This window comes from Ascaphus truei, chromosome 1, assembly GCF_040206685.1.
Source record: "Ascaphus truei isolate aAscTru1 chromosome 1, aAscTru1.hap1, whole genome shotgun sequence".
NCBI classification, from domain to species: Eukaryota; Metazoa; Chordata; class Amphibia; order Anura; family Ascaphidae; genus Ascaphus; species Ascaphus truei.
The window spans coordinates 369,837,047-369,855,818 of NC_134483.1; the positions used below are offsets into that span (position 1 = coordinate 369,837,047).

At 43.4% G+C, this 18,772-nt stretch overlaps 1 protein-coding gene across 1 annotated transcript in view; it reads right to left on the minus strand.

Moving 5' to 3' along the window:
* CYP4V2 (cytochrome P450 family 4 subfamily V member 2) overlaps window positions 1-18,772 on the minus strand; it is a 41,127-nt gene that overhangs the window by 5,323 nt on the left and 17,032 nt on the right. Inside the window, exons 3-9 of the mRNA XM_075610121.1 lie at window positions 18,420-18,505; window positions 8,005-8,195; window positions 7,693-7,762; window positions 5,356-5,482; window positions 1,876-2,052; window positions 390-492; window positions 1-16 (exon numbers count right to left, since the gene is read on the minus strand). The exon at window positions 1-16 is cut by the window's left edge and continues 119 nt beyond it. Coding sequence (XP_075466236.1) covers window positions 1-16; window positions 390-492; window positions 1,876-2,052; window positions 5,356-5,482; window positions 7,693-7,762; window positions 8,005-8,195; window positions 18,420-18,505 — 770 coding nt within the window. The remainder of the gene's footprint in view (window positions 17-389; window positions 493-1,875; window positions 2,053-5,355; window positions 5,483-7,692; window positions 7,763-8,004; window positions 8,196-18,419; window positions 18,506-18,772) is intronic.

The following is an 18,772-nucleotide window of genomic DNA, read 5'->3' on the forward strand; positions in this document are numbered from 1 at the left end:
GGGCGGTCAGATTCACCTATTGTGAAAAAAACACAATAAAACACAATCACTGGGACCTCAAATGTTCAGATTCATAACTCAGCCATTTTCCCTTTTAGTTGCATCACAAACCTTAAAATAGGAATAATTTGGCATTAACTTCTAATTGCCACATATGAAATCAGAATTGGTAACTTCCGCATTGAGGACTGTATTCTGTGAACATTGTTACGCACAAACGCTCAATACTCAATACATTCCTTATTTGGTCTGTAAGAATTACTTACAAGTAAATATTCAAAATAATGAATTAGCCTTTCCAGAAGTAACTGCTCTATGTGCAACTTGTTCATTTGACCCACATTTTATTTACGACCCAAAATGATATTTCGAAAAATCAAAAACCTTACCGAAAGTTTCATCAAGTTCTTGATGAACTTTTCTCTGGGCTTCGGGGTTTGATCCCAGCAGAAACAGAGACCAATTTAGAGCAGCAGCTGTTGTATCATGACCCTGTGTATTACAATACGCATGTTTAATCAACATCGGGAGTGTCTCACAGGTTCACACAAATGGTGTAGTGCTTACGTTATTTGTTAGGCAACATGCAATTTCAGCGTCTGCCATTTACATTTATGTAGTTTGGGAAATAGTTTTGTCACCATATGACTCAGTTTACTCATTTTTCACTAGACAATAATAACACATCTCCCATTTGAAGGTTGTCATTTAGAACAGGTTAACATAAAAATGTTTTTTTTGCTTCAAATTGAGTTTTGGTTACATTTTTGCTTCTGAATTAGTGCTGAAAAGAGTTCTAGAACTGAAATATGTTATATACTTTAAGTGCAATATATTGCTGTATGTAGGAAGTAACTATCTATTTGAGTACATAAGGTAAATTATGATATAAGGAATCATTCTTCTGGTGATGGTTTATGTTTGTTCTTTGATGACCATACACTTGTATTCTATAGAGAATACAGCAATCTCAGCATCTGATACTGTGGCTCAATGATGTTCTCAGATACTCAGATACATCACATGCATTTATATATATATATATATATATATATATATATATATATGTATATATATATCTGCTGTGTCTTTAAACACATTTCAAAAGGACTGCATTCAAAAGGACTCTCCCCAAACCCTTCTCCCCCTCAATCCCCTCCATCATCTCCCTCCCCCATTCCCTCTCTCTGTAACCCTCTCTTTCCCTCCACCCCATCTTTCTCCCCCATCCCCCTCTCTCTCCCAATAACTTTTCTCCCTCCCCTCTCTACTTCATCCCCTTTCTCCATTTCCCCTCCTCCCCCATCCCCCTATCTCTCTCCTCCACCCACCTTTCTCCTCCGTCTCTCCCCTCTCCATTGCTCCCTCCCTTCCCTCACCCCATCTTTCTCCCCACTCTCTCACCCCTCTTTCTTGCCCTCTCTACTCCCAATCCCTTCTCCCTCGCTCCTCCCCATCTCCTTTCCCCCATCCCCTCTCTCTCTGCCGCAAACAACCAACCTCCCTCCTGAACGAACGAACAGTCAAAGCCCTGCCCACTCCCCCAAAGGCCAAACCGCCTCCCTCCCATTCCCACTCTCCCTCCCAGTCGAACAAGTTCTGGGCTGCATGAGATGGTTGCTTAGGCTGCATGTTTGATAGCTCTACACTAGAAAATTAATCTAACCTTTGTTCTCTTTTGCCCATTAATCACTTGCCTCTCTCCACCACTGACAAGTCATCAACTGCCACATTATATTTGTCAATGACACTTGATCCAAGAGACAGTCAAACAGTTTCTGTACAGGTGATTAAAGCAAGTCAAGATCTTTGACAACAAGGTATGGTGGAAACCTACATTCTTTAATATACAATAATCATATTTTCACACTTTACCTCAAACATAAATGTATCCACCTCCTCGCGGATATCCATGTCGCTCATTTTATTGCCTGCATCATCTGTTGCTCTTAGAAGCATATCTAAAAAAGCGCTTCTTTTTTTTACTTTGCTGGAGTCAGAATCACTGCTTGAATCGGTGCTCTTCATTTCTTCTGCTCTTTCTTTAATAACCTTTAAATATACATATATGTATAACCAATATAATAAAAACCTGTTTCAGAAGATATTATTTATTAACCATCTTACATACATTTTACATACCTTCCAACGCAGTAACTCAGGGATCACAGTGTCACAATGATCTAGTCCTGGTTTTTGATTCCCATTTTGCTCATGTCCACATTGTTAGCATAATGGATCAAAATCGGAAGAATGTCCGGACTGGATGTATATCACACTGTGAACCTGGAGTTAGATGGAAGGCATGCAGTCACATGAACTATAGAATATATACAACGAATCCACAGTAAGCATTCATCAACTGCCCTTAACCAGTACTGTAGTTCTCATACGTCCCCTCAGGACCCTGCGCCAAACCAGGTTTCTGAGGCAAACGACATTCTATTTACATGTGAATTAGGGGAATTCACCTGTGTGCAAGTGCATTGGTTATACGTAAAACCAAGTGTGCCTGTTGGTCCCTGAGGAGAGGTTTGAGAACCACTGCTAAAAAGCACAACCTATACAACATACAAAAATAACTGATGCCATAAAAGCCAATGTTTACTAAGCACTGCTATGCCTTAAAACTTGATTGGACTATAGTGTGCCTTCCAGTGTCGGAAGGTATCATAACATAAGGCAGGGGTGTGCAAACTTTTTCCTTTGCGCCCCCTGCCGGATCTCCCCTTCAGCTCGCATCCCCCTAACCTGCTCTGAAGCATCAAATGATGCCGTGTGGTCATGTGATGTCACGGCACATGACCCCATGGCGTAATTTGATGCCGTGTTGCAAAGCCGACTGAATCACAGTAAGTGAAGTTGCAGAGGCCTCGCGCGGTCCCCCAGTATGTAATTTAAATACCTTGGGGAAGAGCGCGAGGCCTCTGCAACCGCTGCGCCCCCCCAAAAAAATCACACGCCCCCCAGTTTGCACACCCCTGACATAAGGCATAGCAATACTTAGTAAATATGACCCAAATTGCCTTCCAGCTCAAACTTGTCTGTCTATTTTTTTCAGATACCTAATTGGATGTACATTTTGGACTAGCGTACGTTTGTTTGAATATTTTTATACAATAGTAAATTATAAGTATAGATAAATACTTCAAGGCTTTGAGAATCAAAAAGCTAAATATTCATTTTTTTATAATTCAACTAACAAAGTTGGCAATGAATAATCTAAGAGTATTCAGTATTCATTTAAGACCTAGACTGACATGCTATAAGAATACTTTTTCTTTAAAAGTTTGAGGTGAGTGGAAAAGTACAGCTGGATATACAGATTACAGTATACAGTAAGCAAGTGAATGAATTCCTGTACATCAGAGAGACATCTTTTTCCGTTTTCATACTGTACAATCATTTACATTAAAAACCGTATATTATAAAACATTATGTCCAGTTTTTAATGTCAGTTGAGGTCTTTATATTTCCAATAGCGTTCGGTAAATCAACATTCGTAAACAGCAGAAAACTGTGCCACAAGTCAAGATGCAAAATGTCTGCAGAAAAATCTCATATTTACCATTTGCCCCGGGCCTTGGGCAGCAACATTTTCTGCCCCCATATGCTTTTGCCGCACTCTCGGGCCTGTCGGACCTAATGGGAATGCACTTGCCTGTGTCGGCCGCCTCCTTTTTGCCACCCTCCTGCTCCTTTGGAATCCCAGTCAAATGTTGCCGTTGACGTCACACGGCGTCTTGTTGCCATGGTAACATGCCATCAATCGCGTTTCCATGTCAACATGCTGCTGTGCGACATCACGTTCGTGCCGACCGTGGCGTCGTTTGACGCTGGGATTCCAAAGGAGCAGGAGGGCGGCAAAAAGGAGGCAGCCGATACAGGCAAGTGCCTACGGGCGGCGGATTTCAAGGCTGCTAGATCATCCAAAAGGAGGCTGCAATGTCATATCGCGATAATATAACAGCTTTCTATTGGCTGCCAAAATGAGGCTGACTACTGGTGCGATATTGTTTCACCTGGAAAAAAAATTGTGGAACGTAATTTCTTAATTAAATATCCCAGCAGAGGAGGATAATAGCTTAGGCAATTGCAATTCTGTGAAAGGTGAGTAGTCCCGAGAAAAGATAGGAGTGTTAGGAAAGACAGGTGCATGAGGAGCAAGGGGAGTAGGTCACCTTTTCTTTGAAATAGTCTGCAAAGTGTTGAGGTGTACTGTACTGTCCCGGCCAAGCTGAGTCTAAAGCTTGCTGGGAGCTGGCCGGGATCGTAGCGGGCTAGCCGCGGGTACGTTCTCCATTTAAAAACAGAGTTTCCCACGCGGCGGCCACTTCAATAGATAAGCGCTAATAGCGCTTACTATTGAAAGCGCCCGAGACGCGGGAAAACCGGACGAAACCGGGCCGGTTTCGGCCGGTGACAGCCCGCACGCCGCCCGCGCTATTTTAAAACTGCGGTGGCGGCCGCATTAGAGTCAGCTCGGCCGCCACTGTACTTGAGAGAGAGAAACAGGTAAGGGGTGTCAGGAGTGAATGAAAGCAGAGAAAAGGTGACTGGGTTTGATTTATGAGAATTAATAAGTGTTCGCAAAGTGTTGTTGTTTAGCCTGAGAGAGGGCGGAGTTGAAGCAGGAAAAGAGAAATTTGAAGTGGAAGAATTTGACAAGAGTGAGATTTCCTCCAGTGTGTGGATGTACTAAGCAAAGGTTGAGGGTTAGAGTGGCGAGTGGAAAATGTAAACAATGAAAGGAAAAAAATAGTAAAATAGTAAAAACAGTTATAGTATTATAACAGAACTATAACAAAAAATTGCCATACTAAAGTAAACATCCCACTCAGACTGAAATATTCACAAAACGTCAATCCATGAAACAGCCACAAAAAGTTACAGTAGAACCAGAAATCCGCAAACCAGTCACACATTACAACACAATGCTAACTAAGTGGAACTGTGGATGAACACTTATAAAAAGTCTGCTACTAAAATGGAAACTAAATAAAATGAAAAGTTAACAAAAAGATGTACTACATAAATAGAATATGCAATAGATGAAGACTTAAAGAATAATTATTTTGAGGAAACTGTGAAACAAAGTTTGGAAGTAAGAGACAAAAGGTCAGGGAGACACATTTTATGATCTCCCACTCTTCCTAATTCAATTTCAATTTAGTCTTAAACCCACCTTCATACTTTCTTTTATGTGAAGCAAAAAATAAAAAAGATAGGAAAAAAATGGCAAAGGTTTGCCAGAATAATTTTTGCTTATGCAATAGTAACACATAGTACAGTAGATGTTGTGGTCCGTTTAACTTCCTATAGTTTTATAAAAGGTAATACGATTACATAGCTTACATTATCAGTAAATGTATGGAGAATTTTTAGGCTTTTGTCATGTTCCTTCCCAACTTTCAGCCTAGAGTACACAAAGTCAGGCCATAACCAGGGCATTTTCTGCCGACGATGTACCATATCACTCATCCTATGATAAAAAAAGAGATTAAAAAAATTGTTAGGTACCATAGATGTGCCAAACAAATGTTGTTTTATTTACTGTAACTAATGTACCTAATGTATTGTGTTGGTAAAATCAAAGACAGCCAATAAAAGTACCACTTGTGGGTACATTTGCATGTCTCATATAGGTCTCCAACTCTGTCTTTCCCCATCATCGCTTAGCATACAATGCTTCCATTGCAGCCAGGGATTCTGGATAATGACATGCAAATGAGCACTCACAGTCAAAATCAATTATATACTTCAGAAAATAGAACAAATCTGCAGTTTTACATTTATATGAATCAACTTTCAGGGAAAGGTTAATTCTAAAGGCTTGGCATTATACAATGTAGTGAATCAAAAACACAACACATTTCTTTTTGATTACTTTAAAAACATTAACTAGACAAGTAATATGTGGGTATGTTCAATGTAATGTCATCACCACAGCAAAAAATACAATAATTGCTATAGAGCACAATGTAATAATAAATAAGCTTGCATAATACCTAAGGAGGTATTCAGTGCCCCTTCTAAACTGCACTAGAAAACACAATGCAGACACATTATCATACAACAGTGCACAGAGTAGCCTGCAAGGCATTTATAAGGTTTCCTTTTTGTTAGTTGAGGGCAAATGTTTGTAATTAAATGAGGACTAATCTTTCAAACAATAACAGAATGTAAAATAATACCATGGAAGCTTATCAGTAAATGCAATATAATGTGAGAAGAGCTAACCCTTACGTTTTTTTTTCAGGCCTACAATGCATTGCATAGCAATATGTGGCAGTGAAATGGATAAGAATCTTCTCAACCATAATAAGAAAATAAGTGATGAGCTGTTTGTTCAGATTGTGTTAGACTTGTTTAAGAATTTGGGGAGCTACTGTATCTATTTAAGTCTCCTGCTCACGAGACACCTTCCTGAGCCACATAACGGCCCCATTCAAGTGACTGAGCTGTATTGTATTTTACAGAGCCAGAAAGTGTCTTATGGCAAAGCAATAACTAGTAAATAGGGGTCTGCGTCTTTACAGTATAAACCTTCCGAGAACACAGCCACGTGATCACTTGGGGTAGGAATTATGTGGTTAGTCAAGTCAGATCCCATTCACTGCTCCATGTGATCTCCATCAACATCATAAGTCCCCTATAGTACCAGTAATGTTCATGGGAAGTCATAAACGCAGCTAATTGGTTAAAAGGAAATCTGCTAGCTTAATGCCAATGTGACATAGTTGTATCCAGATAAATTGAATTATTTTTCCTCTCTTGTAGAATAAAGGGTACTGTGTATCATTAAAACAAAAGTGTGTCCAGACTCATAGACCCATGTTTACTTGTGGCTGATGTAATGTAACAATGTGGCAGCAGCTGTTTTCTGGGGTACAGTACAGGGTATGTTGAATGCTGATGAGTGCTTTTTGTTTACAAGGAAAGGTCATAACATCAGATCGGAATAGGCAATATAACTTTGTTGAGAAAATGGGGCGAAGAAGGCTATTACATCTCAGACATTTTTTTAAATAAAGATGTAAACAAACAAATTAGTAATGTTAATAATTTTTCTTCATCTACAGATGCACAGATGTAGCCAGACTTACTGTCCGCGGGGCTGCAGGACCATGGCACCTGGGACAGTGACTGCCACGATGGAGCCAAAAGGGATCCATGCTTCTGCGTGGAACACCGCAGTGTCAATTCTTTGTGGCACCGAAGACAGTACATTTTGCTACATCTGTAGTCAACGTTATAGAACTCATGGGGGAAATAGCAGGGTTACTCCCTTCTCGCGCAGGGCTGATTCAAAGTAATGTCCCACTGGTATGTCAAGGGTGTAATAGCGATAGCTACATCTGTATGATTAGAGTGTACTCATTTGGGCACAACTCTAGACTAGAGTAGAAGTTTCAGATGCTGTGTTACTTATCAATCATGTCCACATAAAGTAGGATATGTTATGATCTTCCCTTCATCTGTAGCCTCTCAATTCATCCAAAAATTTAATTTTGTGGGCAATACGAAACAGATCAATAAACTTTATTTTGCAATAAATAGCAGAGCACAATAGCATTGTTTGTTCAATGTCCTGGAAATTTGAATTGTTCATGACATTAGCTCCTGAGTGTCTCAATATTAAATGTACTGTAGCGGTTTAAATATTAACTTTCATTATTTCAAAATACATACTTATAAATAGCTTGAACATATTCAGAATCACTGGTGCTCTGTGCGTGGATTTTCTTTCCCATGGCCGTCTCTAGGGTGTACAGATAAAAGCAGATATTCAGCAAATTTGTTTTGATTAATATTTAGATACCTAAATCCCTAGTCAGCAATACTAAACAACTTACCTAATACTAATACTAAGCCCCCTTTACTCATTAATCACTGAAACATTTTTTTTATTATCTTTAACTTATTACACAATGTGTACAGGATGGCAATGTCCAAAACAATAAGCAAATTAGTTAATGTATTATACATATAACTCAGATTTACCAGATATTATGTCCAAGGCACAAAGTGTCACATCCATAAAGCAATTAAAGGATTCTTCGCCAACACGGTTCCTAAGCTTCTCGACCAATACTTTTGATTGTTCATTCATGACTTCAAGGAATTCTGATAGAATTGCGAAGTGAAAGGTTGGGGTTATCATCTTTCTTCTGGAACGCCATTTTTCCCCTGTACTGCAAGGTGAAACATTATCACAACTATTTCTATTAAACCCTAAAATAACTTTGCCAACATTATTTGCTCCTTTATTTTTGTTTCTAAAACCCCATATCATTTTAAAAACTCGTTGGATGTGTGAAATAACAAAGCACCAGGTCTGGACTTGAAGCAAGGCTGTCGACAGGGGGGGACAGCTGGAATTCCTGTCTCTGGCTCGTTGAATAAAGGGATCCGGGCCCCATGCTGGCAAACCTTACAGAGGGGGCCTCCTGGAATGCGTTGCAGAGGGGGCCTGCAGGAGGCTGATTTTGGTGATGCCTGTATGAGGCAGTATGCTGTAGGCTGGTGGAAGGTAGGCTCCCCTGATAGGCACCTCTACAGCAGGCAAGTCGGCAGGTCCCTTCCACAGGCATCTAACAGGCCCCTTCAATCCTCCAGAGAAGCAGTAAGCAGTGGGATCCTTCCTCTCCTCTCTATCTCTATCTCCCTTCACTTTCCTCTTCACCCCCTCTTTATCCCCATCTATCTCCCATCCTCTCTCCAGTCTTTCACTCCACTCTCTCCCACCCTCTCCCCTCCCTCTCGCTTTCCCCCTCTTTCGCTTCCCCCTTCTCTCACTTCCCCCTTCATCTCATTTTCCCTCTCACTTTCTCCCCACCTTTCTCTTTACCCTGTCGCTTACCCTCTCCCCCTCCATTCTCCCCTCCTCCCTCCCCTTCTCCTATCTCATCCCCTTTCTCATTCTCCCCCCACCCCCCATGTCATAAATACCCCCTCCAGACCCTTATTTTTATCTTCACCCACCCAGCTCCCCATGCCCATCTCTCATCCTCGCCTGCTCGGTGACCAACATTGCAACGGAGAGAAGGAGTTAAGGGGTCATGGTGGGCTACACCATTCTGTTGTAAGCCCTGCCTTGGAGTACCCATTATTTATCGCAAAGTGCATTATCAGAGTTAAAGTTGTTAATGTGTCAAAAACAACTTAATCAGGGCAAAAATCCAAAGCCATAAAGCACCTTAAAGTTGTAGTAATTATTGCCCTAATTAATAAAGACCAAAAGTTCAATGGGGCCCACTCATTAAACTCCTAATACGTGCATTTCCGGGTGAATACAGCTATTTCCGCAAAGTGTCATATTTATTAAGCTTGGTTATTGCGTGTCAAAAATATTGTCCAGAAAAGTCTACGCCAAAAATCTTTCCTCCCACAGGTAAGCAAAATATGGCTTTTGCTGCAAATCGGGCAATAAACGCATGTGTGAAATCACGCCATTTTTATGCATAGATAATTCTTAATGAATACAGCGATAACGCCAGATTTTTATCACATCAAACTGCATGCTGATTTCAAGCGATTTTGCATCGACAATAATAGAATGTAATTAATAGGCCCTAATGTATGAAAGCAAATGGTGCTATTCTGGGGTAAAACCAGGGGGTGCGCCGAGCACGCGCATTTTAAGTGAAACTTCTTTGTCTTTTGTCACAGAATTTGTATTTGTGATGGTGATGTATTTAATTAAAAATCAAAACACAATTTCAGTGACAAAACGCAAAGAAGTTTGATTTAGAACGCACGTGATCGGCTCACACCTCTGTTTTAGCTATTGGCACTTGAATTCCTTGTGTGTGACTGTGTGTGTGTGTGTCTTACTTTGTGTTTGTGTGTCACTCTGTGTATGTGTGTGAGTGTGTGTGTGTGTGTGTGTGTTACTGTGTGTGCACCTGTGTGTGTGCACATGTGTGTCACTCTGTGTGTGTCTGTGTCTATGTCATTCTGTGTGTCACTGTGTGTGTGTGTGTGTGTGTGTGTGTGTGTGTGTGTGTGTGTGTGTGTGTGTGTGTGTGTGTGTGTGTGTGTGTGTGTGTGTGTGTGTGTGTGTGTGTGTGTGTGTGTGTGTGCCACTGTGTGTATGTGTGTCAGTCTGTGTGTGTTGGTGTCCCTGTGTGTCCCTGTGTATGTATGTGAGTCACTGTGTGTGTGTCACTGTATGTGTCAATGTGTTGGTCACTCTGTGTGTGTGTCACTGTGTGTGTGTGTTTCACTATGTATCAGTGTCACTCTGTGTGTGTGTTTCACTCTGTACGTGTGTGTGTGTGTGTGTGTCAGTGTGTGTCAGTGTGTGTCAGTGTGTGTGGTCACTGTGTGTGTGTGTCTGTCTTTTTAAGCCTCGGGGGACAAAGCTCTTTCACAGCCCCAGGGCTTGGTCCCTCCCTTCTTGCTCCTTTCTACCCATGCCCGGTATTCCCTGGCTCCTCTTCTCCCCCTCGGTCCAGTTTACGTGTAACCGCGATCCGTGTTGCGCAAGCACAGATGCCCATGATGCGCATGCGCAGAGGCTGGCGGCCCGTGGTGCACCTGCGCAGAGGGCCGTGGTGTGCATGTGGCCCACAACCCCTTCTTGTGTCCGTCACGTCACCTGCGTTACGGTTTTTCGTTACAGGACTAGGCTTTTTTTCCCATGAAAACCCTGTAGGTCCCAGCAAAGAAGTTTAACTTAAAAAATGGCTCCATACGTACAGTATCAGAGATTTTATTCATTGCCTTCATTTTTATAGCCCTCCGCAGACGTTTATTCATTCACTGCTTTACATTTGAACACTTTTAAAAAAGGGACATGAGGAAGGCTTGTGTAATAAAATTACCATGGTTTATGGATTCTAATAAACACTGTAAAGGAGAAATAAAAGAATGGGGTATATTTTATAGCAGCAGGCCGAGTGACACATTTTTACATGTTTTTATCTTTTTGACATAATGTAATTGGAAACAAGGGGTTCCCCGGAGCTCAACCAGGCTATTTTTAGCTCTAGGGGCCCGCTAGTTCCCAAGAAAATTGCCGGTTCTCCCTCCTGGGGAAATAATACGGTCTCCAAATCTTAAGTGACCCTCGATTATCTATTGCCATGGGATACACTGGTACCGAAAACGGTTTATTAACTTGGAAACCGGTGGAGTCCACAGTGCTGAAAATAGAGCACTTCAACAGGAACCACCCCTAGTTTCAAATATATATGGCAAATGGAAATATTACTGTATGCTCATTTGCATGTCTTAGACAGGTCTGCAACCCTGCCTTTCACCATTTTCACCCCGCACACAGCACTTCCACTGCAGCAAGGGATTCTGGGAAATGACATGCAAATGTGCACACAGTGCCACCTTTTGCTTCAAATATATATATGCAAAAATGGGACAGAATATAAATATATATATATACACAGTGTTCGACAATCCGATACATTTACACGCCCGGGGCGGGTGGATTTAACCCCCGGACGAGTAAATATTGGCCCATGCAGAACACGTGTTTGTTTTTTTAAATTTCCCGCTCGCGCTGAAACAAAAAAAAAAACTCCCCCTACCTGCCAGCTGATTGCTGCGCTCCCAGGCTTTGTGGGCGCGCGGCCAGGCTCTATATGAGCCCGCCCCCATTTTTTCTGCCAGGGGATCTGTTGGAGAGTACGAGAGTAAGTACTCTCCAATCCTCCATCCCCTCTGCTCCTTCCCTGCCTCCTGCAGTTCCCCCTTACTCCCCCCCCCGATACCCGCTTCCCCCCCGGAGATGGTAGCATGGGTGTGCCCCCTTCTCTCCCCAGCACCTGCTTACCGGCTTCCCGCGCGGGACGGAGGTCCCCCCCCCTTCTTCATTCCCCCCCCCCCCCGGCTTCCCGCACCACTTCCCCCGTTCCCCAGGGGATGGTACTGGGGTGTTCCCTGCTTACCCGGCTTCCCGCGTGGGACGGAGGTGTCTCCCCCCTTCTCCCCCCCCTCCCCCCCCCCCGGCTTCCCACGCGGGACAGAGGTGTCCCCGCCTTTTCCCTCCCTGGCTTCCCGCTCCACTTCCTGATCCCCGTACGGGGCTGGTTGGGGGTGTTCCCCGCTTACCCCGGCTTCCCGCGCGGGACGGAGGTGTCTCCCCCCTTCTCCCCCCCCCCGGCTTCCCACGCGGGACGCAGGTGTCCCCGCCTTTTCCCTCCCTGGCTTCCCGCGCCACTTCCTGATCCCCGTACGGGGCTGGTTGGGGGTGTTCCCCGCTTACCCCGGCTTCCCGCGAGGGACGGAGGTGTCCCCCCTTCTCTCCCCCCCCCACCCCCGGCTTCCCGCGCAGGACAGAGGTGTCCCCCCCTTCTCGCGATACCCACGCGGGGCTGGTTGGGAGTGTTCCCCGCTTACCTCGGCTTCCCGCGCCACTTCCTGATCCCCGCACGGGGCTGGATATGGTCTCCGGGGGGGGCGAGTGGGGCAGTGGTGGTGGTGCTCGGTCGCGTAGCCTTTTCTCTTTCCCCCCCTGTTGTGTGTGTGTGTATATGCATACATGGGAGAGTGTGTGTGTGTGTATGCATGCATGCATGGGAGAGTGTGTGTGTGTGTGTGTGTGTGTGTGTGTGTGTGTGTGTGTGTGTGTGTGTGTGTGTGTGTGTGTGTGTGTGTGTGTGTGTGTGTTTATGCATGCATGGGAGTGTGTGTATGCATGGGAGAGTGTGCGTGCATGCATGGGACAGTGTGTGTGCATGCATGTGAGAGTGTGTGTGTGTGTGTGTGTGTGTGTGTGTGTGTGTGTGTGTGTGTGTGTGTGTGTGTGTGTATATGCATGCATGGGAGAGAGTGTGTGTGTGTGTGTGTGTGTGTGTGTGTGTGTGTGTGTGTGTGTGTGTGTGTGTGTGTGTGTGTGTGTGTGTGTGTGTGTGTGTGTATGGGAGAGTGTGCGTGCAAGCATGGGACAGTGTGTGTGCATGCATGGGAGAGTGTGTGTGTGTGTGTGTGTGTGTGTGTGTGTGTGTGTGTGTGTGTGTGTGTGTGTGTGTGTGTGTGTGTGTGTGTGTGTGTGTGTGTGTATGGGAGAGTGTGCGTGCATGCATGGGACAGTGTGTGTGCATGCATGGGAGAGTGTGTGTGTGGGAGTGTGTGGGTAAGATACCAGAAGTGTCCCGCCACCCCACCCCCCAATCACCCTGTCACCCCACCCCCCAATCACCCCGCCCCCCAATCACCCCGCCACCCCACCCAGTAACCCCGTCACCCCACCCAGTCACCCCATCACCCCAGTCAGTCACCCATCACCCCGTCACCCCAGTCAGTCACCCCGTCACCCCAGTCAGTCACCCCGTAACCCCAGTCAGTCACCCCGTCACCCCAGTCAGTCACCCCGTCACCCAAGTCAGTCACCCCAGTCAGTCACCACCCCGCACCAGTCAGTCACCCAGTCACCCCTGCACCAGTCACCCCCGCCCCAGTCGCCCCCGCCCCAGTCAGTCACCCAACCTCTCTCTCTGTGTATCACCCACACTCTGTGTGTATCACCCACCATTTCTCCCCTCTGTGTATCCCACCTCTGTGTCTCTCCACTCTCTCTCCCCCCCACACTCTCTCTCCCCCCCACACTCTCTCTCCCCCCCCCACACTCTCTCTCTCCCCCACTCTCTCTCTCTCCCCCCACTCTCTCTCTCTCTCTCTCTCTCCCCCACACTCTCTCTCTCTCTCCCACACTCTCTCTCCCCCACTCTCTCTCTCTCCCCCCACACTCTCACTCTCTCCCCCCCACTCTCTCTCTCTCCCCCTCACTCTCTCCCCCACTCTCTCTCTCTCCCCCACACTCTCTCTCTCTCCCCCACACTCTCTCTCTCTCCCCCACACTCTCTCTCTCTCTCCCCCACACTCTCTCTCTCTCCCCCACACTCTCTCTCTCTCCCCCACACTCTCTCTCTCTCTCCCCCACACTCTCTCTCTCTCCCCCACACTCTCTCTCTCTCCCCCACACTCTCTCTCTCTCTCTCTCTCCCTCACACTCTCTCTCTCCCCCACTCTCTCTCTCTCTCCCCCCACTCTCTCTCTCTCTCCCCCCACTCTCTCTCTCTCTCTCTCTCTCTCTCTCCCCCCACTCTCTCTCCCCCCAATCTCTCTCTTCCCCCCACTCTCTCTCTTCCCCCCACTCTCTCTCTCTCTCTCCCCCCACTCTCTCTCTCTTCCCCCCACTCTCTCTCTCTCTCCCCCCCTTGCTCTCTCTACCCCCCACTCTCTTTCTCTCCCCCCACTCTCTCTCTCCCCCCCACTCTCTCTCTCCACCCCCCCACTCTCTCTCTCTCACCCCCCACTCTCTCTCTCTCACCCCCCACTCTCTCTCTCTCTCTCTCTCTCCCCCCCACTCTCTCTCTCCCCCCCACTCTCTCTCTGCCCCCCCACTCTCTCTCCCCCCCACCACTCTCTCTCTCCCCCCCACCACTCTCTCTCTCCCCCACACTCTCTCTCCCCCCCACACTCTCTCTCCCCCCCACACTCTCTCTCCCCCCCACACTCTGGATCTCTTATTTACCCTATATATCTTACTTGCCCTATACTACACCGAAATAACCTATACTGCTGTCTTCCAGATCTGACTCAAGCTTCACACGGAAGACATCGGAATCCCCCCTAACCCAGAAGACAGGTAGGGAACACCCCCCCTCCAACTTATAACATTGCAGGAATGAGGGTACCTGGACATTGAGGGACTGCGGATCAGGTAAGATCCCAGGCGGGATTGCTGCTTTAGATATTATGAAGCGGGGTCATCCAGACACTGGTTAAGAGGATCTGGAAACTAGTCATTCACACCTGGCTTTTATTTCTAGATCCGACATTTACACACACACACACACACACACACACACACACACACACACACACACACACACACACACACACACACACACACACACACACACACACACACACACACGTAAAAAGGCCTAATTGTAGTATAATGTAATACAATAAATACATTTATGTCAAAAATGAATGTTGTTCTGACTAGGAATTTATTAAATGTATTTTATTTATATATTTTATTTGAAAGCGGGGTTGGGGGCGGGACTAGCTTTGGGAGCGGGACTAGGGGTGGGGTTGGGGGCGGGACTAGGTGGCGAGTAGATTTTTTGGTTGGGCGAGTAGGTTTTTGGGTGATTTGTCGAACACTGTATATATATATATAATTCTAGGGCTACACACAAGGAAAAATAATACTGAGGAAATGGAACCTGTATTAATAGAATACATATATACATATAAATTCTTTTAATAATACTAAAATAATACTGAGGAAAATGGAACCTGTAAAATAGAATATATATATATATATATATATATATATATATATATATATCACAACAAAAGAAGAAATATATTAGCGCCAACCTATCACTATACTGTATAAAATCTCTATAGAGTAAAAATATAAATAAAAGTAAAATGGAAAATGTTATTACAAATAAAAGTAAAAAACCTATGCTAAGCACAGTGGATGTAGTAAAAATGTTTAAAATAATGAACCAATAAAATACATAATAAAATATCAAAAAAGAAAATGTCCAGAAAAATATATGTAAAAGATATACAAATCCCAAAATACTCCAAATGCTATCCAAAAGAGTCTCTGCAGCCCGAATGAAGGGAACACCACTTCCTTAGGATATCTACAAAAACACAGAAAAAACAGGCGCACTCATAGCGTAAAATTGTATAACAATAAATTTATGGAGTAAGGGATAAAAATGCACACTCACAAACAAAGCTGAAAAAAATGCGTTTTTGAGTACAACTCAGCCCGTTCAGACGCAGGAACCCAAGGAGGAGGACTTCGGTGTGATGTCCGCGGTGTGTCTTGCCACAATAGCCCCTCTAGGTCCTGGCAGGGACCGAAAGCCACGAGGGACGCCGCCTTCCCCTCTCTCCGGTGCAACACAGAGCATACACTGAATAGAGTCTCGCGTGAACTCGATGATGTCAGCGAGGTTTCAGCCGGGGAGAGTTCACAGTGTAAACAGGAACTTGAATGTCTGAATGGCTGGTAGCAAAATGCTACAGTAGCAAAGCAGCAGGAGTGCAATAATGTAGATGAGTGCAAATAAAATATATAACCTGGACAGTAGGCTCCACAGCAATCTCTACGCGTTTCGTCTCAAGCGAGACTTCATCAGGAGTTGGTAGCATAGGCATTACATAAAGTTATATAGTACACATGACCAATAAGATCATAGGAGGCAGAGGATTAGTAATGAGATACACATGATGAGTATTAGGGTTGGATTAACCCCTATATATGCCAGAGCACACATAGATAAGGATTCAAAATTTTAATCCTAAAGACCAAGTATGTTATAGCATATAGTATTAGACGCTTCAACCAATGCATAAAATATATATCACAATTATAGACCAGAAATTAAACATACAAGTCAGCCAAAAAAGGTTAACCTGAAGAGTTAAGTAAAATGTCATTGGTAGTTGACTTGCATAGTAACATATATATAATACGTATAATACAGTAAACAGATGTCAATATGTGGTGAACAATACGCTAAGTATAGAGAGATAGCTATATAACCACTAAATATAGGAGGAGACAACATAGGTGCTAAAGAGACCCAGAGGGACCCGGGTAAGGATTAAAATTGTGAATCCTTATCTATGTGTGCTCTGGCATATATAGGGGTTAATCCAACCCTAATACTCATCATGTGTATCTCATTACTAATCCGCTGCCTCCTATGATCTTATTGGTCATGTGTACTATATAACTGTATGTAATGCCTATGCTACCAACTCCTGATGAAGTCTCGCTTGAGACGAAACGCGTAGAGATTGCTGTGGAGCCTACTGTCCAGGTTATATATTTTATTTGCACTCATCTACATTATTGCACTCCTGCTGCTTTGCTAGCATTTTGCTACCAGCCATTCAGACATTCAAGTTCCTGTTTACACTGTGAACTCTCCCCGGCTGAAACCTCGCTGACATCATCGAGTTCACGCGAGACTCTATTCAGTGTATGCTCTGTGTAGCACCGGAGAGAGGGGAAGGCGGCGTCCCTCGTGGCTTTCGGTCCCTGCCAGGACCAAGAGGGGCTATTGTGGCAAGACACACCGCGGACATCACACCGAAGTCCTCCTCCTTGGGTTCCTGCGTCTGAACGGGCTGAGTTGTACTCAAAAACGCATTTTTTCAGCTTTGTTTGTGAGTGTGCATTTTTATCCCTTACTCCATAAATTTATTGTTATACAATTTTACGCTATGAGTGCGCCTGTTTTTTCTGTGTTTTTGTAGAGATATATATATATATATATATATATATATATATATATATATATACATATATATACATATATATACATATATATACATATAATACAGGTTCCATTTTCCTCTGTATTATTTTCCTTGTGTGCAGCCCTAGAATTATATATATATATTCTGTCCCATTTTTGCATTTAGCTAATCAGGGGGCTTTCTAGTCTTTTTCCATGTGTGTGTTATTTTAGGTTTATTGGTAGATGTGTTTAAAATTATTAGTTTGTTATTTTAACCACATCTTGTGCTGCATTATTAATGAAATATTTCTGAGTGCTTTCTTTGGGGACCTTTTTGTTTTTTGTGTTTATGAAAGATATATATAGTGTAATGTAATTGTCTGTATTTTACACACATAAATAATATAAGGACACATCTGATCACTTTGAGAATCACCGATTACCCTCATTTACAGAGGTTCCCTTCTCAATCTGATGTATTTTCCAGAAGCAGTGATTTAACCAAGTATATGGCGTGTGTTTAAAGCAGGGGTCACAAATGCAAAGTTGTGACGTCACCGCCTGATAACCTTGCTGCTTTGTATTTGGCGCCCGTCCCCCAATATAAAATAAATACCCCTGCCCCTCAAAAATCAAGCAGTGCAGATTTATTAGCTACTTAAACAAATGTGAAAGTTCAAAAGCAATTTCAATAAAACTATACATTTGTGTTCTGGCAAGAGGGAGTATCTATCCACTCATTATGCAAAACAATATATTATACCAGCACTGGAGGCATCCCTCATTTAATTTTTTTTTTTTAATTTATAAAATGTTTTACCAGGAAGTAATACATTGAGAATTACCTCTCATTTTCAAGTATGTCCTGGGCAGATTTAAGACAAATAATACATGGTTACAAATACAATTACATAAATGAACAGGGTATACATTATATACAAGACATTTCATGCACAGTTAGAGAAGATATATATTATAGGCTTATAAATCTAGTAGTGTATTTTGTGCCAATATAACTATAACGTGGCATGCTGGTGAAATATTCAAGTTTGCATACTAGGAAACTAATAGAGAAAATCAATTTATAGGCCGGTATAAAACCCCAATAATGTTAAGAACGTATTTATTTATTTATTAAAGATTCAAACATCAAACATTCAATATTTGTACCTTGTTAGAAGTCCTTTGCCAAGCCAAGGGTGAAGAAATTTATATGGGAAAGCTTTGTCCATGTGCTTGGATGTGCTCAAAATAGGCTAAATAATGGAATTAACAAAGTTAGATTATAGTACCTCATAACAAATATTTTTGGCTCTTTTAATCTGATAGTTTCATTTTTTTTTTACCATTTGTCTGATATATAAAATACTTTTTTCTATTATACATTTCTATTACGCATCTGAAATTATTGGATAAGATATAACATGACTGAACAATTTATTTAAAAAAAATACTAAAAAAAAGGATGCTGTTTATCATATAAGATAATAAATATCAGAATATAATGAGTTTTTAGCAGCTTT